The sequence below is a fragment of the Dasypus novemcinctus genome, chromosome 3, assembly GCF_030445035.2.
Source record: "Dasypus novemcinctus isolate mDasNov1 chromosome 3, mDasNov1.1.hap2, whole genome shotgun sequence".
In the NCBI taxonomy this organism is placed as follows: domain Eukaryota; kingdom Metazoa; phylum Chordata; class Mammalia; order Cingulata; family Dasypodidae; genus Dasypus; species Dasypus novemcinctus.
The window spans coordinates 177,898,249-177,917,588 of NC_080675.1; the positions used below are offsets into that span (position 1 = coordinate 177,898,249).

The 19,340-nt window shown below is 40.5% G+C and overlaps 1 protein-coding gene across 30 annotated transcripts in view; it reads left to right on the forward strand.

Annotated features, from left to right (window-relative positions):
* Positions 1 to 18,980, forward strand: part of TUBGCP5 (tubulin gamma complex component 5) — a 43,895-nt gene extending 24,915 nt beyond the window's left edge. For 9 of the 30 annotated variants that reach the window (XM_058294774.2, XM_058294775.2, XM_058294776.1 and 6 more), the window contains 12 exons: positions 224 to 492; positions 1,711 to 1,909; positions 2,472 to 2,660; positions 4,375 to 4,557; positions 10,905 to 10,989; positions 11,100 to 11,220; positions 11,545 to 11,622; positions 11,735 to 11,856; positions 12,927 to 13,052; positions 13,906 to 13,994; positions 15,616 to 15,716; positions 17,234 to 17,603. In XM_058294774.2, the coding sequence (XP_058150757.1) occupies positions 224 to 492; positions 1,711 to 1,909; positions 2,472 to 2,660; positions 4,375 to 4,557; positions 10,905 to 10,989; positions 11,100 to 11,220; positions 11,545 to 11,622; positions 11,735 to 11,856; positions 12,927 to 13,052; positions 13,906 to 13,994; positions 15,616 to 15,716; positions 17,234 to 17,280 (1,609 nt within the window). In that variant the 3' untranslated portion in view covers positions 17,281 to 17,603. Of the gene's footprint in view, positions 1 to 223; positions 493 to 1,710; positions 1,910 to 2,471; positions 2,661 to 4,374; positions 4,558 to 10,904; positions 10,990 to 11,099; positions 11,221 to 11,544; positions 11,623 to 11,680; positions 11,857 to 12,926; positions 13,053 to 13,905; positions 13,995 to 15,615; positions 15,717 to 17,233; positions 17,604 to 18,649 lie in introns of those variants that run through there. The other 21 variants (XM_058294780.2, XM_058294778.2, XM_058294779.1 and 18 more) reach the window with 10 other exon arrangements.
* The last annotated feature ends 360 nt before the right edge of the window (positions 18,981 to 19,340 follow it).

Consider the following 19,340-nt stretch of genomic DNA (forward strand, 5'->3'; position numbering starts at 1 on the left):
ATTATGCAGTCTGTTTAAATGTATGGTTTTTGTTGATAGCTATCCATTTGACTCAGTACTAAGTTTTAGTATAAGTAAGTTTATAATGATTTAATTATATGATAAGTAAGTTTTGGAATGTCTGCAAAACATACCTAAACTAGAATGGATATGTTGTCTTTTGCTTTTGCTATTTTTAAGGAAGAAAAGTTTAAATTTAAAATCCTTTTGAATTTTTGTGTAGAAACAAAAATGTTCCAGTAAATCACAGAGACTTTTGGTACGCAACTTACACATTGTATAGTGTATCAGAAAAGACAGAAAACGAGGAGAAAATGAGTGACAACGCCAGCGCAAGTTCCGGTAGTGACCAGGGCCCCTCGAGCAGGCAGCACACCATGGTGTCCTTCCTCAAGCCGGTGCTGAAGCAGATCATTATGGCCGGCAAGTCCATGCAGCTGCTGAAGAATCTGCAGTGCGCGGAGAGCGCCGCCAGCCAGGCAGCCGCCCGGGGTGCGTGCCCCTCCATGCCTCTGACCTCAGTCTCTGTTTATGCTTGTCATCCTGAGATGTGTAATTATTTTATAATTTTATAATTATCAAAACCGGTTATGTTAATAGATTGTGCTGCTCTTGACTGAAAAAAAGTTTATCTTCATAGGAAACTTCTGATCCTGTGTCTGAAGAGGAAGCAATAGTAACTTCCACCTGTGTTTTGCTTACTCTTGATTTCCTAGCCCTGGTCCTTTGAAACATAATCCTCTGGCAGTTCTCAACGTGGTACAATGTTTAGCTCTTGAGGACCATTGACCCTGGCAGACATGAATTTGTTGATGAGCAGTTCAGCCTTGATCCTAGATTTTAGGAAAATCTTGGTATGATTTCTAGTCTGCGATTTAAACAGTACACAGTTTTATAAGGCTTGAAAGGTATAGGTGTGACTTTGTGGAATATTTCCTATTCGATGAATAATAAAATATAATGAGCTTTCCAGACCACTATTGGAAGCGTTTTCTCCAACGACATTCTGACTCCTATTAGTGTAACCATAGGATCTTGCTGAGTGCATTACTCTGTTCAGAAAAACTCAGCCTATAATTTTTAATATTTAAACCATTAACTTTGCAGTTGTTTAACAGATTATAAAAATGGTTAGTTGTACAATATAGGTAAAGAAACAGTGATAGGGAAGCAGACTCGGCCCAGTGGATATGGCATCTGCCTACCACATGGGAGGTCCATGGTTCAAACCCAGGGCCTCCTTGTCCCGTGTGGAGCTGGCCCACACGCAGTGCTGATGCGTGCAAGGAGTGCCGTGCCACACAGGGGTGTCCCCACGCAGGGGAGCCCCACGCACAAGGAGTGCGCCCTGTAAGGAGAGCCGCCCAGCGCAAAAGAAAGCGCAGCCTGCCCAGGAATGGCGCCGCACACAGGGAACGCTAATGCAGCAAGATGACGCAACAAAAAGAAACACAGGGTCCCGGTGCCGCTGATAAGGATAGAAGCAGTCACAGAAGAACACACAGCAAATGGACACAGAGAGCAGACAACTGGGGATGAAGGGGGAAGGGGAGGGAAATAAATAAAAATAAACCTGTAAAAAAAAAAAATGAATAACTTAAAAAAAAACAGTGATAGACCCTCAGGCCAAAGGAACAATATCCAGCCTTATTAAAGAGATATTATATAACATTATATACTAGACACCTTACATTTTTCTTTATGTTTCAGATGCAGAAAGAAAAAGTTTGTATACTCTCTTTTTGGAATCTGTACAGTCTCGTCTCCGGCATGGAGAAGATTCCACTCCACAAGTTCTTACTGAGCAACAGGCAACTGAAGAGAAGCTAATTAAGATGCAGTCCATTGCTGAAAGACACCTTGAATTGGATGATATTCATGACCCACTGCTGGCTATTAACTTTGCAAGGTGAGACATACCTGCACATTTCTGCCAGGTAGAATTTTCTAACCTTAAAAACAAAAACACTTGTGTCCTATCCTTTTTAATGAAAGGAGTGCAAGAAGATACTGTGTTAACTTACTCTTCATATGTTTACTTGGACCTCCTTGTTGTTTGTGGAAGTCTACAGACTTGCCCTGTTATTTCCTTTGTGCCCTCAGGCTGTACAGAGTGCTTTCACTCACAGACAGTGTTCAGCTGGCATTAGGCTACCTCTGCATACAATGAGGCTTGGGCTCAGGGTAGTTTCAACTCTTGGGCCAAGGAAATAAGTAAGTAACAGGCACAATATGGTGCCATGCAGTCTAATGGTCTTCATTTAGAATGTGGCCCTAAAGGCAAGGAAGACCCAGCTCAACCACCTGGCCCTAAGGGCACAGGCAGCTGTGACAGCCTGGTTCACTCAAAGGATGATTGGAGGAAAAAGATTTGCTGTTTGTAGTGATTGGTAATTTTAAGACTTAAGGATAAAAGTAAAACTTTGGAGTTTTGCTGTTGACAGCAGCTCATAAAAATTTTTATCTTAAAGGTTGTATTTGGAACAGAGTGACTTCCATGAGAAATTTGCTGGTGGTGACATCTGTGTGGATAGATCATCAGAATCTGTGACGTGCCAGACTTTTGAATTAACGCTGAGATCTTGCCTCTATCCTCATATTGATAAGCAATATCTAGATTGCTGTGGAAATCTCATGCAAACCCTCAAAAAAGATTACAGGTAAAAAAAAAAATTAGTTTTGGAACTAGTAGTTAACGATGTGTGTATTAGTCAGCCAAAGGGGTGCTGGTGTATAATAGCAGAAGTCTGTTGGCTTTTATAAAGGGTATTTATTTAGGGTAGGAGCTTACAGATACCAGGCCATAAAGCATAAGTTACTTCCCTCACTAAAGTCTATTGCCACGTGTTGGAGCAAGATGGCTGCTGATGTCTGTGAGGGTTCAGGCTTCTTGGGTTCCTGTCTTCCCAGGTCTTGCTTCTCTCCGGCCTCAGGTTCCTCTCTTCTCGGGGTTCATTTCTCCCTGGGTTCAGGTCCTCTGTTTTCTCTACAAGGTCACTTGTAGACTGTGAGGCTCTCTAGGCTTTGCCTCTCTCCACAAGACCAGCTGCAGACTATCAGGCGGCCAACTCTCTCTCGCTCCCTGGCATTTCTATCATGTCTAAGGAGATCTCTCTGTTCCTCTGTGTTCTTCTCCTGTGTATTCACTTCCCAGGCTCCACCTCAAGACTCCAGCATCAAAAAGCTCCAACTCTGTCCTTTGCCATGTCTTTTATCTGTGAGTCAGTGTGTTTTAAGAACAGTTGAAGGGATAATTTAAAACCTGGGTTTTCAGATTACTTTTTATTAGAGCAGGGGTATGTAATACAGAATTTTCTTTTGAGAGTATCATTTAACTACCTATATTTCCTTAATTATGTTCTAAAATTTTTTGGTTTGTAACAATTTATCCCAAAAGAAATAGAGAAAAAGCTTGTTGCACAAAAAGTCTCATCACCAAGTTTGCTATAAGAATGAAAAACATGAAACTGCTTAGTAAGGGATGACTTGTTTAAATCGTGTTGTAAAGTTAATGCAACATATTGTTAAAACTGAAATTTGTTTTTTCAGTTTATTTCTTTCCCCTTCCCTCCCCCCTCCCAGTTGTCTGCTCTCTCTGTCCATTCGCTGTGTGTTCTTCTGTGACCGCTTCTATCCTTATCAGTGGCACCGGGAATCTGTGTTTCTTTTTGTTGGGTCATCTTGCTGTGTCAGCTCTCCGTGTGTGCGGTGCCATTCTTGGGCAGGCTGCACTTTCTTTCGCGCTGGGCGGCTCTCCTTACGGGGCGCACTCCTTGCGCATGGGGCTCCCCTACACGGGGGATACCCCTGCATGGCAGGGCACTTCTTGCACGCATCAGCACCGCACGTGGGCCAGCTCCACACGGGTCAAGGAGGCCGGGGGTTTGAACCGCAGACCTCCCATGTGGTAGGTGGATGCCCTATTCACTGGGCCAAGTCCACTTCCCAAAATTGAATTTTAAACCACATAAAATGTTCTTAAAGTTTAAAAAGCTAGACATATTATAGTAGTAACTATATATTGTTTAATGCATAGAAAAAAAAATAAGATAGAAATATCCCAAATTGTAACAGTAGAAATTCAGCATGGCTGGTAGGATTGGGATTAATTTTGTTGTTATACTCTTATGGCTTTGCCCAACTTTCTACAATGTTCATAGAAGGTAGTTATTTTTTTCTGATTATTAAAGTAAAACATACTAATTTTATTGTCTAAAAAGTCTTTAAGAGGTATTAATTAGTATTTCTGTTTTAGTAAATTTGGAGTGTAAACCTGTTTCACTAAAAATGGTAGTATACAAAAGCTGGTGTTGATTTAGAGTCCTGTCTTAAGAATTTAAGATCTTTCTATTGGTTGTTTTTCTCCCCATTCAGGTTGGTAGAGTACTTGCAGGCCATGAGAAATTTTTTCTTAATGGAAGGTGGTGATACCATGTATGACTTCTACACATCAATTTTCGATAAAATAAGAGAAAAAGAAACGTGGCAGAATGTGTCCTTTCTTAATGTCCAACTCCAAGAAGCAGTAGGACAGCGTTATCCTGAAGATAGTTCACGGTAAGATACGTGAGGCACTTTTTATTTAAAATACTATCAACAGTGTACCCAGAACTCTTATAAATTTATATATATAAGTAATCTTACATTAATCCTCACACTAGTCCTGTGAATTATCACTAATATTTACAAATTAGGAAATCGAGGCAAATGGTATTTAAGTGACTTGCCCAATATCACTCACTAAAGTGAAAAAAAATGATGGGATTGGATCCCACAGTCAGGATGATTGGCCCCTGCTAGGTCCAGTGCCCGGCCTCCCCCGTGACTGGCCACTGGCGCTGGCCGTTTGCCATGGTGCCTCCGTTTTCCATGGGCCTGTTCTCCAGTAGGCCACGCTGGCTCCCTTCCAGGGCAGTTGTGGGCAGCATTCTGAGACAGAGCAAGGAAGACCCACAGGACTCTGGAGGCCTGGACTCCAAGAGCAAACCCACACTTCACCAATCCCAAGGCCAGCCCAGGTCAGGTGGAAGTACGACCTTCAACTTAGTGGGGCAGCTGCACGTTTCCTAGCTGCCACGTTGGCTTAGTCCTAGTGGTGGGCCAGCCCGCCACGTTTCCTCCCTGCTAGTCCGCCTGCCGAGCAGCTCAGCCAGGTCTCTGGATTGCTGCCACTAAGTTTGTAGAGTAGAAGCTTCACCTTACTTGCTGCTTGGCTGTCCTTTTTCCTGTTCATATCCCTGCTCAGCTTCTTTTCTCTGTTTCCTCGGCGGCCCTTTGAAAATATATTAGTGATGCTCATATTCACCCTTCTTATGCGCCAGATAAGGTAGTACTTCATTATCTCAGTCGCTCTAGGAGGTTACTGTCTTGTACTAACTACAGAGTCCCTCTTATATGATCTGTTTCATGGTTTAGATCGTCTTAGTTACATAACTGCAGCGTCAGAATTGGAGCCCGTGCGGCTCCAAGGCCTGAGATGTGTCTTCTCATACTGAAGTCCTCTCATCAGATGCCTTCGTTTTCTGGTCCTGGAGAGCACAGAGACCACTGAAACCTTGACCAGTGCACCCCAGGTGACAGCTCATCTGCATCTGTACCAGGCTCACCCTCTCTGCGTACAGCACCTTTTGTTGTCCTCTCTTGGTCTTGCTCCGTCATTGTCCTCAGCAGGGCTTTTTGCCCAGGACACTGCCTTCCTGTGGCCTCGCTCTGCAAGAGATGGCAGGGCCCCCTCTCACTGCAATAACTACTTATCAGCATGTCCACTGAGGGACAAGGGCCCAGCAATCACCTGCATTCACTAGAGAGACTTGCATTTTGTTGTAACCAAATAATAGAGGAAAATTCTGTTCTTAGGGGAGAATCAAGGTAATAAAAGCCTTCCATCTTTTCCTCAGAGCCAGACTCGTCAACACTGCCTTCATTCCTGGTCTGTCAGGACTGATTTCTGATTCTGATGGGCAGTTTTTATTTTTGGGGGGCGAGTGGGGCTTTTTGTGCCAGTATACATTATATTTTAATGGCTAGTATTCTGTATTTGCTACTTGGAAACGCTCTTGATTGTTTCTAACTTTACGGTAGAAAAGTTCTTATACAAATTTTTTTAAAATCTAAAACTAAAGTTCTCACACAAAACTAGAGAGACATGTACAGTGAACTCCACATTCCTAGCTTCAACAGCCTTCAACTTTCTGCCATTCTTAGTTTATCTATCCCCCCAGCTTGGGAGTAGGTGGGCAGAAATAATTTAAAGCAATTCCTGATACATGTATCATTTCACCTTTTTTCCAGTACAATTGTAAATTACCACGTCCAGCTATAATAGTGACTCTTATCATCATCCCTGTGCAGACAGTGTTCAGTCTACCCCAAAGTCTCACAAATGGCATTGCACAGACGGCTGTTTCCATCAGGTCCAGCCTGGCTTATACGAATCTGTAGTTATTCTTCCTTTTTCCTTAGTGTCATTGGTTTGCTTGTACCGAGTGTATCTTTGTGGTTTTGTTTAACATGTAGCTCTATTTCCTAGTCTTCCTGTAAATTGATGGTGTGACTGAGGTTTTATTTCTGGAAGGAGTATTTTCCTGCTGCATCTAGTCAGGAGGTCCCTGCAGGTGGGTCCTCCACTTCTCATGCTGCCCCAGGTCCAGGGTCCATGTGAAGATCCATCCGGTTAGCATCTCGCCTTATGGTTTGGGAAGCCATTGACAATCACTGTAATCATTGATAATCATAATCCAGTAATTTTCTAATTCTTCTTATTTTTATATCATTCTTTTATTACCTTGATTCTCCCATAAAAACAGAATTTTCACCAATTATTTGCTTACAACAAAATACAAGTCTCTCTAGTAAAAGCAGGTGATTGCTGGGCCCTTGTCCCTCAGTAGACATTTTTTTTTTTTTAAGATTTATTTTTTTATTTATTTCTCTCCCCTTCCCCACCCTCCCCCGTCCCCCCCAGTTGTCTGCTCTCTGTGTCCATTCGCTGTGTATTCTTCTGTATCTGCTTGTATTCTTGTCAGCAGCACCCGGAATCTGTGTCTCTCTTTGTTGGGTCATCTCTCTGCGTCAGCTCTCCGTGTGGGTGGCGCCATTCCTGGGCAGGCTGCACTTTTTTGTGCTGGGCGGCTCTCCTTACGGGGCACACTCCTTGCGTGTGGGGCTCCCCTACACGGGGGACATCCCTGTGTGGCAGGGCACTCCTTGAGCGCATCAGCACTGCGCATGGACCTCCCGTGTGGTAGGCGGCCGCCCTATCCATTGGGCCAAATCCGCTCCCCCCTCAGTGGACATTTAGATTAGGAGTTAGTGGGTTCACTGCCATGACAGATAGCCCTTCTTTGGACCTGGTGTTTCTGCGTGATGGAATTGGACTCAGAGGGGATCTCTTTTCACAAGACTTGCATGCTACTTTATTGGAATTGTAGTCGGTGCTGGGTTTAAGATATATGTAGGGGATTTGAATCTCTGGACTGATAATATGACACCCAGGCCCAGAGCCTCAACAGACTTCAGCTCCTACACTTTGATTTATTGGACTTACTCCATTCAGCTAACATGGAGTTGAAGAAAGTCAACCACCACAACATGGAGCCTAGAGTGTCTACAACTGGAAGCGGGAGAAGTGCATCCAGTACCCATATGGAATCTAAGCCCTCACTTGACATAGATGTGCAATGGACACAACCAATCCAATGTCCACAGAGAAAATGTGGAATGGGTGTGGGAACGGTAGCCATGGTGGCTGCTGGGTGTGGGGAACGGGAGGAAGAGATGAGATGTGGAGGCGTTTTCGGGACGTGGAGTTGTCCTGGATAGTGCTTCACGGACAATTACGGGACATTATAGATCCCCCCAGGGCCCACTGGATGGAACGTGAGAGAGTCTGGGCTATGATGTGGACCATTGACTATGGGGTGCAGTGATGCTCAGAGATGAACTTACCAGGTGCAATGGATGTGTCATGATGATGGGAGAGAGTGTTGCTGTGGGGGGAGTGGGGGGCGGGGGACGGTGGGGTTGAATGGGACCTCATATTTTTCATAATGTAATTTAAAAAATAAATAATTAAAAAAAAAAAATAGATTAGGAGTTAGTGCCCAGCAACCCCAGAGGGGACAGCAAGACTTTTTTCTTTTTCAGTATCAGTAGAAACTGAGGAATTGTGTTACATGTAATGCATTTCAGTCCATTGTAGTTACTCTTTTTTTTGTTGCTCAGACCATCCCCACCATCCAGAGGGAATCCCCTCCCTTCACCTCAGTGTTCTGGGGTGCTTTCCTTGCTTCCTGGCCTCATCCTGTAAACTTGCTGCCCTGGGCCTGGAATCAGACATGTCGCCCAGGAGAGCTGGTTCTATTGCTTTAATGGCTTTAAAAGCCCTCACTCTGGATGCTAGGGTATTTATGAGTACTGGATTGTCACTGCTTCTTGACTCTGAGTAGACAGAGCTAGTATATATGTAGGAAAGAAAATCTGTATGCTCGTATTGATATTTCCATTTATATTTAAGATTATAGGGTTTTACTTCTTTGATATTCCTCCGTATCCCTTCTCTTGCATATTAACATATTTACTCATCTTATCCTTTAATAATGATAGTTTGAAAGTAACGAGAATAAGCCCAATGAGAATTTCAAATGTCCTTGTGATTTGTGTGTGTGTACTTTTGCATGGTCAAAATCCTGTTATTTCAAGTGCACTTGAAATAATCCTCTGTGGATATACAACCAATATGATATAACGTCAGGTTCATCTGTTTATTTTCTACTTTTAGGAATTGCTTTTGTTTTTCAATTATGTAAAATATCGTATTATTTCTTATGTTTCTTAAGTCAAAATCATTGTTTAAAAAGATACTTTTAGGGAAGTCTGACTTCTGTTTCTTTTTTTTTTTTTTTAAGATTTATTTTTATTTATTTAATTCCCCTCCCCTCCCCCGGTTGTCTGTTTTCTGTGTCTTTTTGCTGTGTCTTGTTTCTTTGTCCGCTTCTGTTGTCGTCAGCGGCACGGGAAGTGTGGGCGGCGCCATTCCTGGGCAGGCTGCTCCCTCCTTCGCGCTGGGCGGCTCTCCTTATGGGTGCACTCCTTGCGCATGGGGCTCCCCTACGCGGGGGACACCCCTGCGTGGCAGGGCACTCCTTGTGCGCATCAGCACTGCGCATGGGCCAGCTCCACATGGGTCAAGGAGGCCCGGGGCTTGAACCGCGGACCTCCCATGTGGTAGACGGACACCCTAAGCACTGGGCCAAAGTCCGTTTCCCTGACTTCTGTTTCTATCCCTGTCTTTGTCTTTCCCTTCCCTGTAGATAATGATTTGTATGAGATTTTGTTTTCTCCTTCCTTGTTTATTTTTTGAAACCAAAACATACATGTATATATTCCTTTTCCCCCTCACATGTTGCACAAAAAGTAGCGTGCAGTGCACACTCTCCAACACCTGCTGGTTTTTTTAAGCACGTGTTTAGCATGTCCCTGACCTGCTCCTTACAGAATGGAGATCCTGTCCTCAGTCCTTTTCCAGCAGATAGTACTGCATGAGATTACTCAGCTGTTCTCCCTGACGGACATTTGGGTTTCTCTTCTTTTGGCATTTATGGAATGAATAGCCTTGTGCATAACAGTTCATATTTTTGCCAAGTGTACCTTTGGAGTATATTCCAGAATGGGGTTGCTGGGTCAAATGGTGAACGCATATGTAATTTTGGTTACCAGATTCTTCATAAAGGATGTATCTTTTCTAATTCACACCAGCAAGAGGTAACAGTGCTATAGGCATGAATGCTGTTATTTTTCCTCACTCCCACTAGCAAGATATAACAGACTATGATGAGCAGGCGCCTAAGGAGCTAGCTAGATCATTCATGACATGTGCTGGTTTTCAGGCTAACTCCCTACCATGCCTTACATTTTGAACTGCCCATTATATGCATCCAAACATCAACCCTTACCATCTCTTAATACCTCTGTAACCATGGGGGCTTTTTTTTTTCTGTGTCTGCTTGTCTCCCTTGTTGTGTCAGCTTGCTGTGTCAGCTCTCCGTGGTACACGGGCCAGCTTGCCTTCACAAGGAGGCCCCAGGACTTGAACCCAGGGCCTCCCATATGGTAGACGGGAGCCCAGCTGATTGAGCCACAGCCGCTTCCCCCTTGGGGGCATTAATGCAGTTTCTCAGTAACCACTGACAGGACTGTAGTCAGGAATAAATTGGCTAAGGACACATGAAGCACTTCTGTACACCTGGCACGTGGATGTTTCCTGTCCGCTGTTTCTTTCTATTGAAAATCATATTCAGAGCTGAATTAGGACTAAGTGGATGACGCAGTCTGTGACACTTTGCTTTAGAAGCAGACCCCCAATCTCAGCTCCTAACAAGGGTAAGCTCTCAAAGCCCAGAGCTTGTCACAACACAGCTCACAGTAGAGGCCACTCTGGCCACATGCCCCTCTTCTCATTCCTCCCCAAGGTGAGAAGAACAAGTCTCCATCCTTGAACCTGAACAAAGAGCTCCATTTTCTGAGCCTCTTGCCTCAAATTTACCAGAATTAAGCTGCCACTTTATATCTTCTTCTCTGAGTTCACGTTTTTTTCTAGTTAATGTATTAACATTGTGAAGTATCTCAACTCTTTTATAGCCAAACCTGTTACTTAAAATTTTTGCTTCTCTTCCTTATTCCTAAAACCAAATTTGTGTTCTGAAATATATGCTAGAAAATATACATTTATTGGAATAGTTGTATTATTTTCATGAAATTGCCATATCTTTTTTTGGAGTATAGTAAATAGCGTGTAAATAGAATAATGTTAAAATGCTAATGTTTTGTGTTTTTTTTTTTAAGAGAACAGTTTTTTTTAGGAACATAGTTCTCTCACAAGCTAAAACTGAATTTCTTTTATTTAGTCTCTCTATATCTTTTGAAAATGTTGACACAACTAAGAAGAAGCTCCCTGTTCATATCTTAGATGGTCTGACTCTGAGCTATAAGGTACGGGCTGAAGAACATTGTTTTCTATTAAAATTAAAACATGCAAGTAATAGATTACTTTCTGTTCTAAGTTTCTTTTGTTTTTTTTCTGTTTTATTTTGTTCTCATAGGTCCCATGGCCTGTGGACATTGTTATAAGTTTGGAATGTCAAAAAATTTATAATCAAGTATTCCTTCTTTTATTGCAAATAAAGTGGGCAAAATATAGTCTGGATGTTTTGCTATTTGGTGGTAAGATTTGTTTTCAACAGGTAAAATTATGAGTTTAATTTTAGCCCTGAAAGGGAAAATTAGTGGTCTTAAGATTACACAAATGCTAAAATGACATATTTCTAGCAGTAGTTTTACAGATATCTGAATTACCTTCTTTGAATGAAATGCTAGGAAGTTGTACATAGAGCTTTGAAGGGCAGTAACTTGATTAGTATTTCAGCCAGAATAAATACTCCTAGGTTATGTAAATCTTTTAATGACACATTACTGAGACTTTGCATTTGCACTTTTTGTGACTGAAAATAAAGGTGATATGTCTTTTCCCTACTTCACCTTCTAAAGACCCTGAAATCAGGACCGCTTCTCCGCCTTTGTCGCTGTACTTCGCAGTGTCAGTAACCACTTGCACTGTGCAAGAAGGTGAGGGGGGTTTTAGCAGTGCTCTTTCCACCCACTTGGCTCTTCTCATCTTGTCTAGAGCTGGTTAGTACTGCAGAGAAACCACAACTTAAAGGATTTCTCCATGAACCAGGCACAGTCGCTCAGTTTGGACCACAGAAGGAACCAATAAGACAGCAGATTCATCGAATGTTCCTCTTAAGAGTGAAGCTCATGCATTTTGTGAACAGCTTGCACAACTACATCATGACTAGGGTTTGTGCCTGTCCATCTACCCCCATTCTGTTGCCTTACGTACAGTTAATCCTAAAGAATGACCTGTAAATAGATTTATAAGTACAGGGGATCCCAAAACTTACTTCCAGGCTATGTAGGTGTCAAAATAGGACTGTAAAGTTTTGATTCTAACATGTTTGCTACACCCAGCGTGTGTATCCAGAAGACCGAGCCTGCTGTCCTTCCTTTCTGGTCATTCCTTTGGGTGGACATAGTACCCAGAGCTCCTCTTTTGGAATCACCTTCAGAACTTGGTACATGTATATTAGTTTAAATTTCATCAGTGTGGCAGAACTCCCTGGAAAATGACTTCAATTTTTAGTAACAGCATTGTGAAACCGTTTCTAGGGAAAGTTCTGAGAGGAGTTCAAATATTTGAACAAATAGTAGTGTTATTACAGAACAGTACTACCCATTTGGGATTTAAATTTTGTTTAAAAAATAAATAAACTCATTTTTAGCCATTCTGGAGTCTCAGTTCTAAACTCCATCATGTTTGGATGAAGTGAGCACTTGAAGCCTGTTTTGGACATGATGGATGTAGCAGGGAAGCTCTCTGCTCCCAGGACTGCACAAGCACCCTTCAGTGGCTGGGCCTAAATGCTTAATTATTGAAAATGATAGAAGTTTACGTTTTTTTCGTACTTTGTTTTCTGTTTGAAGTACATTTTGGACTTATAAAAACATAATTCATTGTAAAAAAATTTCAGTGTAATTATTTGTATTATAAAAATAATACTTTCATTTATAACAAAATCAGATCATTTAAGTTCCACCTTGCATTTTTTATATGATTCTACTTTACGTCCCTCACCCCGTAAGGAGCAGTCTGGTAGTCCTTCACCTATGTATGTGGATGTCCCTAAAGACTGACCCCCAAGAATGCCAGAGTATTCTTAAAGAGCAATACTTTATGAAACTTTACAGACATAATTGTTGAAGGGAGGCCTTCAGAGGAGTAGGAGAGGTTAGCTAAAAATGTTGTGTATGGCACACAAGTCCTCAGAGGAGAATTCTGCTGATCAAACTTCTCATCTTTCTTTTCAAAGATTCTTCACAGTACAGGGCTGGAGTTTCAGCATCAAGTCGAGGAAGCCAAAGATTTAGATCAGCTGATTAAAATTCACTATAGATATTTGTCAACCATTCATGATCGATGTCTGCTAAGAGAAAAGGTACATGAGCTGTTGCCTGGAAACTTGGCTACTGAGCCTGTAAATGAAGCTAGGCAGAAGTTAATCTGCTTTGGGATTTTTTTTTTTAAACCAGGCCTTAGGATTGAACCCAGGACCTTGTATGTGGGAAGCCAGCGCTCAACCACTGAACCACATCGGCTCCCCTGACTGGGTTGTTTTTTCATTTGTTTTGACTGTTGTTTTGCTTTTTTGGGTTTTTTTTAGGAGGTGCCAGGCATCAAACCCAAAACCTCCTGTGTGGGAAGCAGGCACCCAATCACTTGAACCATATCCGCTCCCTGGAATTTTATAATTATTAAGCTGCTTTTCTGCAGAAACATTTTCTAAGGAAGGACCAGATCAAATTTGGTTAAAAAATTTTGTCACTTTACTTAGAATAGTATCTAAGAGAAGCAGATGAGAACTGTTGTGACAGACTGCACTCACTGTGCCCTCACTGCCTCATGCTTGGAGTCACTGGGAAAATTGTATTTGCAGTTTTAGTCAAAAGGGCATCCAGTATAGTGTGAATGTATGGCATTGAATAATATTACCTCCTTTGGAATTGCTTGGCCCGTTTCATTGGTGAACTGAAGGGGCCATCCCTGGAATTGTCGTTTGCGCTGTTGGTTGGGCTCTGTTGCTCAGTGTCCCTCTGTGGGCGTAGTAAGTACACGGGCCTGTTCTGAACAGTCGTGTTCAGAACCTAGCTCCTTGCTTTATACAGAGGAGGTGTTCATTGGGTGGCTAATGATCTTTTTCTGTGGCTCATTTAAATTAGGTAGAAAATGTTGGTGTCAGATTCCAAAAAAAAATGTAGAATCCATGTTACATCCATGACTTTAATTTCCAGGTTAGCTTTGTGAAAGAAGCCATCATGAAGGTGTTGAATTTGGCTCTCATGTTTGCAGACGGTTGGCAGGCGGGTCTCGGGGCTTGGAAGTAAGTACGAGACCTTGTGGCCATTTCTCCTTCCCTCTCAGCGGCTTCCTTGTTCACCTGAACTAGGCAGCGTCAAGACTTGTGAGTCTTTTATGAGAGGCAAACAGTAAGAAAAATCCAGAGTCTTTTCATCAGGACAAGCAGATATTCTTAGACGATATTCCTGTTTTGTTGTTTAGGTTTTACTAAATTTTTATTTTGGATACTTTGAAATAGACACCAGGTAGCAAGTCCCCACGCACCCATCGCCCAGCGTCAGCAGGGCCAGTTGTTTTGTGTCTGCCTCACGCTTCCACTCGCACATGCTGAGTTATTTTAAAGCAAGCTCTGGACATTATGCTAGATTACTGTCCAAAATGGTGTATTTGGGGTGAACTCTGAAGATGTTTATCTTACTTTTTAGTGTTTGTTATTCACACCTGTCATAATGGGAAAACAAATGCCCTCAGGTCAGAGTACAGTTGAAGACCCAGGGTTCTTCCTATGCAGCAGTACCATCCTCTACTGTTAACGTGAATGTACAGATAAATATTTTGTGCCTGTCTTGTTTTTGACATTACTGTAATCATGCTGCTATCCCTTCCCTGAAATAAAAATGCATGGCTGGTTTACTAGGTTTTTACAGTAACAGCATGTATTTAGTACTTGTCTATAAGGACGTTAAGAGTTTCATACTCTAAATGAAAAAATTAAGAAGATAGTGATTTCATAACATAGGGATGATAATAGAAGTCTATTATTGCTGTCTCAAAATGTGTAAAACATATTTCTCTTGTCATAAAAAGCTTACTGTGTATGCACTCTAACGCTTACTGTGTATGCACTATGGGATGGGAGAGAAAATATAGTGACTTGGCTCCATATGCTTTGATAAATTACATGGTTTCATTTCTTTAAGAAATGTAAGAAAAAAGCTGAAAGCGAGGCATCCTTAAGAATCAAATCAAATCAGTTGCAGTTATGGAATTTAATTGGATCCTTATTCACACTTCTTTTTGACAAAAGGATCAAGCAGTGTGACAGATTTGAACACTGATTATTTAATGATATTAAAGAATCGTTAAGTATTTTTCAGCAAATGGTATTGTGGCTATGTTATAAAGGGAGTGTTTATCTCTAATGTGTATGCAGTGAAATATTTAAGGATGAAATGCTACGCTGCATCAAATTTGCTTCTAAAAGTGGGTGTAAGGGGTTTAAGTACAGTTGGCTGTGGGTAGATGATGGTTAAAGTTGGGTAGTGAGTACCTGAAAGTTGTTGCTCTTTCTTGTGTATGTGCAATATTTCCTGCAACAAAAACTTTTTTAAGAAAAATTTCAAAATTCAAGGTTTTCAAAAGACTCTGTTTATAAAAAAATAAAATATGAAAATGTATAATCAAAAGGAGGAAAACCCCAGTTGTCCTAATTCCAGAATTAAGTACTATGCCCAAACAGCAGAATTTTATATCCCAGTGACCCTTGTCCTAGTACATTTTGAAAAACCTTATTTTAAAGAAAGGTTCAAACTTCTGTACTTTATTTTCTAACCTAATCTGTAGACTTGGGACTGTAAGTAATGTTACTAAGGTAGATCTGAAATTACACCCAATCATGAACTGAAATTTACTTTCTTTCTCAGAATGGAATCTATAGAGAAAATGGAGTCAGATTTTAAAAACTGCCATATGTTTCTCGTAACCATTTTAAACAAAGCTGTCTGTAGAGGATCCTTTCCCCATCGTAAGTACATCATGTTAAAATATTACTACTTTCATATTTTCTTGTAACTAAATCTATAGGTTGTTGTTGTACTAATCCCATAAAGAAATAGAATATTTCACCATTTTTAAAAGCCTGAAAAGCCCTTGGGTGTTGTGTCATGATTGAATTGTTTGTTTGTTTTTAAGAATAATACTGCAGTGGGTGAATATGAATTCTAAATAAAGCATTAAGTCTAATGATCTTGCTTTCTAGTTTAACACTCATTATACCAGTGGATTCCTAAAACTATTATTAAATATTCCTTAAACTATTATTATCAAATAAAGCACATGGCAGAATAGGTTTCTGTCATATTTTACCGCTTTGTCACTATTCCTTTTCAAAAGCTAGAGGTGTTTGGGGGGTTTTTTGTTTGTTTTTTAGCGGTTTTAAAACTCCCAAGGCTGCCTCTTATCTCCAGGAAATGTGGGCCTGATAGTTCTGAAAATAGTGTGTGAAGTAGACAAAGAGAGCTGTGAGTCCCAGAAGAGAGAGCTGTTTAATCCCAGCAAACAGAGAGGTCTAAGCAGTGTCTGCACAACTCTTTTTTTTTTAATGTGGAAAATGATATTTATTTTTGAAAATTACTCTTTACCATTGAATATCCCTATGGCTTTATAAACCACAGTGTGTCAATAGTCAGGAAAATATAATATAGATCACAGTTATTTAAAAATGACAATGAGTCCACACAATTTTGATGTATTGCAGGATCCCTAACACATGACAAAGAGTCAGAAAATGCCTTTTCCTCAGCGTCTCTAACTCTCTCCACAATTATATAATGTGAATTCACACAGGCAAACAGAATCCCCTTGAAAGTAAACTATTGTAGAAATTACCTATAAAATGCTCAAAGATTTATTTAATATTGGTCTTATGGAATTTGGGGAAGGACTCTTATTTTATTTCTGTATTTACTTATTGATTTTTTACAGACATTTTCCCTTACCTCTCCCCCATCCACCAATAAACCCTAATCTCTACTCTTTTTTAAGAGTATGCACGATTAATCTCTTCCCATTCGTGCATATTCAGAATGTGGTATACTTATTAAAAGTAGTTGAACATTTTAAAAAATAATGTCTTAGAATTGAGTTAGAAGAAACAATGCATTTGTTCATTTTTGCATTGGTGAGTGTTATGCAAGTAGATTTCCTATCATAGGATGGAATATGGCATTTTGTTTTGAACAGATCACAGATTTTCTGACATATGGGACAAATGTGGTTTGTTCAGTGAAATGCCGAGATTTTGTGTTTTTAAAATTAAAGTTATCAAATAGGAGTAAATCGTATTTACATTTTGAATTTGTATTTAATAAATGAAGGTTGTCATCTTTAATAAAGTATAAAAATTTTAAAAATAATTTTTAAATATCAGTATTTTAAAATAGAAAGCATCTTTAAATACTTTTCATGTTTTAATTTATTAAAGTATTATTCAAACATTCTCAAATATTTCAATTTGTTTTTTTAAACTTATTTTTCCTACAGTGGAATCTCTTGCACTATCGCTTATGGCTGGCATGGAGCAAAGTTAAATATCTTAAAATGTAATAAATACCTCAAGAATTAATCGTCACATATTTATATTTCTGCCACTTACATTTGAGAAATGGAAATCTTTTTATTTTAATTCATTTTAAAAAACTGGTGTCCACTGTCTACATAAATAGATTGTAAGTATTTTCTCTGGAGATTATTGAATAGTGTATATAGGGTTATGTGTATAAAATTGTATAAATAATGCAAAGTATATATATAACATTTACACTTATATTTCCTATTGGTACCTTTAATGTGATGTCACCTTTTAAAAATATAATTATTAATACTAAAAATAAATTACATTAAAACTTTTAAATTCTTCTCCTTTTACTTCTATATATCAGTCACAAAAGTTTGGTGGTTTGTTTTGTTTTATTTTTTGTTTTTTGTTTTTTGAGGTACTGGGGATTGACTCTGGGACCTAATATTTGGGAAGCAGTGCACGATCACTGAGCTACACAGGCTTCCCTGAGTTGGTTCTTTTCATTTGTTTTGCTTGTTTGTTTTTGTTTTTTCAGGAGGGACTGGGAACCAAACCCAGGACCTCCCATGTCAGAGGTGGGCGCTCAACCACTTGAGCCACATCTGCTCCCACAAAAGTTTGTTGTGGTTTTTTTTTAAGATTTATTTATTTATTTTTCCCCCTCCCTCCATTGTCTGCTCTCTGTGTCCATTCACTGTGTGTTCTTCTTTGTGTACTTTTATTCTCATTAGACAGCTCTGGGAACTTATCCTGGAACTTCCGGAATGGGAGAGAGGCGATCATCCTCTTGCACCACCTCTGCTCCCTGGTCTGCTTAGTCTCTTACTGTCTGCCCTCTGTGTCTCTTTTTGTTGCGTCATCTTGCTGCACCAGCTCTCCGCATGGGCCAGCACTTCTGCGTGGGGCAGCACTCCCGCATGGGCCAGCTCGCCACACGGGCCAACTCACCTTCACCAGGAGGCCCTGGGTAGCGAACCCTGGACCTCCTGTATGATAAATGGAAGCCCAATTGCTTGAGCCACATCCGCTTCCCCAAAAGTTTCTTTAATAGAGTTTTACATGCTGTCATCCTAAAGATTGTCTTGGGTTTGGCTGCCTGAAGATTATTTATATTTTTATGTCCCTGGGAAGTCCCAAAATAAAAAGTAGCTTCAACCAGTATTAATGAATAGAAACTCCATCCTCACTTAGGATCAACTGTTGGTAAATACTATTTCACATTTTTGAACAGTTGATGTGAACCATCCAGTTATATCTTGGACAAAATTTTGGTTACCATTTACTTTTTTCACGTTTTTAATATATTTTTTATATTCCACATTTTTACTTCTTGGCACTATATTCACTGCTTATTTCTTTTTTGAAAACAACCCCTTGAGGTCCAAGTAGCCCTCAGAGCCCAGCATGAAGGCCCACTTATCAGCCACTTTGCCGCGGTAGCACTCCTGCATGCAGCCCCTGGGAACAGCCCCGCGGGAACCTGCTCAGATCTCGGGCATCACTCTGAAGTGTCCAAAGAAGTTCCCTGGGAAGCCTCCAAACACCTGGGAATGAAAGCTCCTCCAGATGGCAAGAAAATGCTGCTGTATAGCCCAACAACTGTTAGATAGGAGAAGCCTCTTGTGATATGATCCTGTAAGTCAAAATCCTATAGAAATTGATGAGAACATCTCCCATATGTCTCTCAGAATAAAGAAGTCAACTTTTAAACAGTGATGGCCTGGCTTGTTTCAATAAAGCTCTTTACGTTTTAAATAAAGATCACATGTCAACACACCAAAACACACCTCTTTCGTAAACTGAATTACCAATGTTTCTAAACCTGGGATAGGAGGCAAGTTTATTTACAGGATGTTTCCATTTGGGGAAAGAAAATAATATTATGCTGTATATTTTCTGTTTCTCATGAATTCCTGGAGTTCTGAGTGAAGTTTAACAAGTTTAAATTAGGGGGAAGAATAGTCTTTAAAACTCGACTGGTTGATTTCTTCAGGAAGCAGCCCCTAAGACGTAAGACATAAAGCCTGTTTATTAGGGAGGGCCCTGTGGAAAGAAGGGAAAGGGGGACCA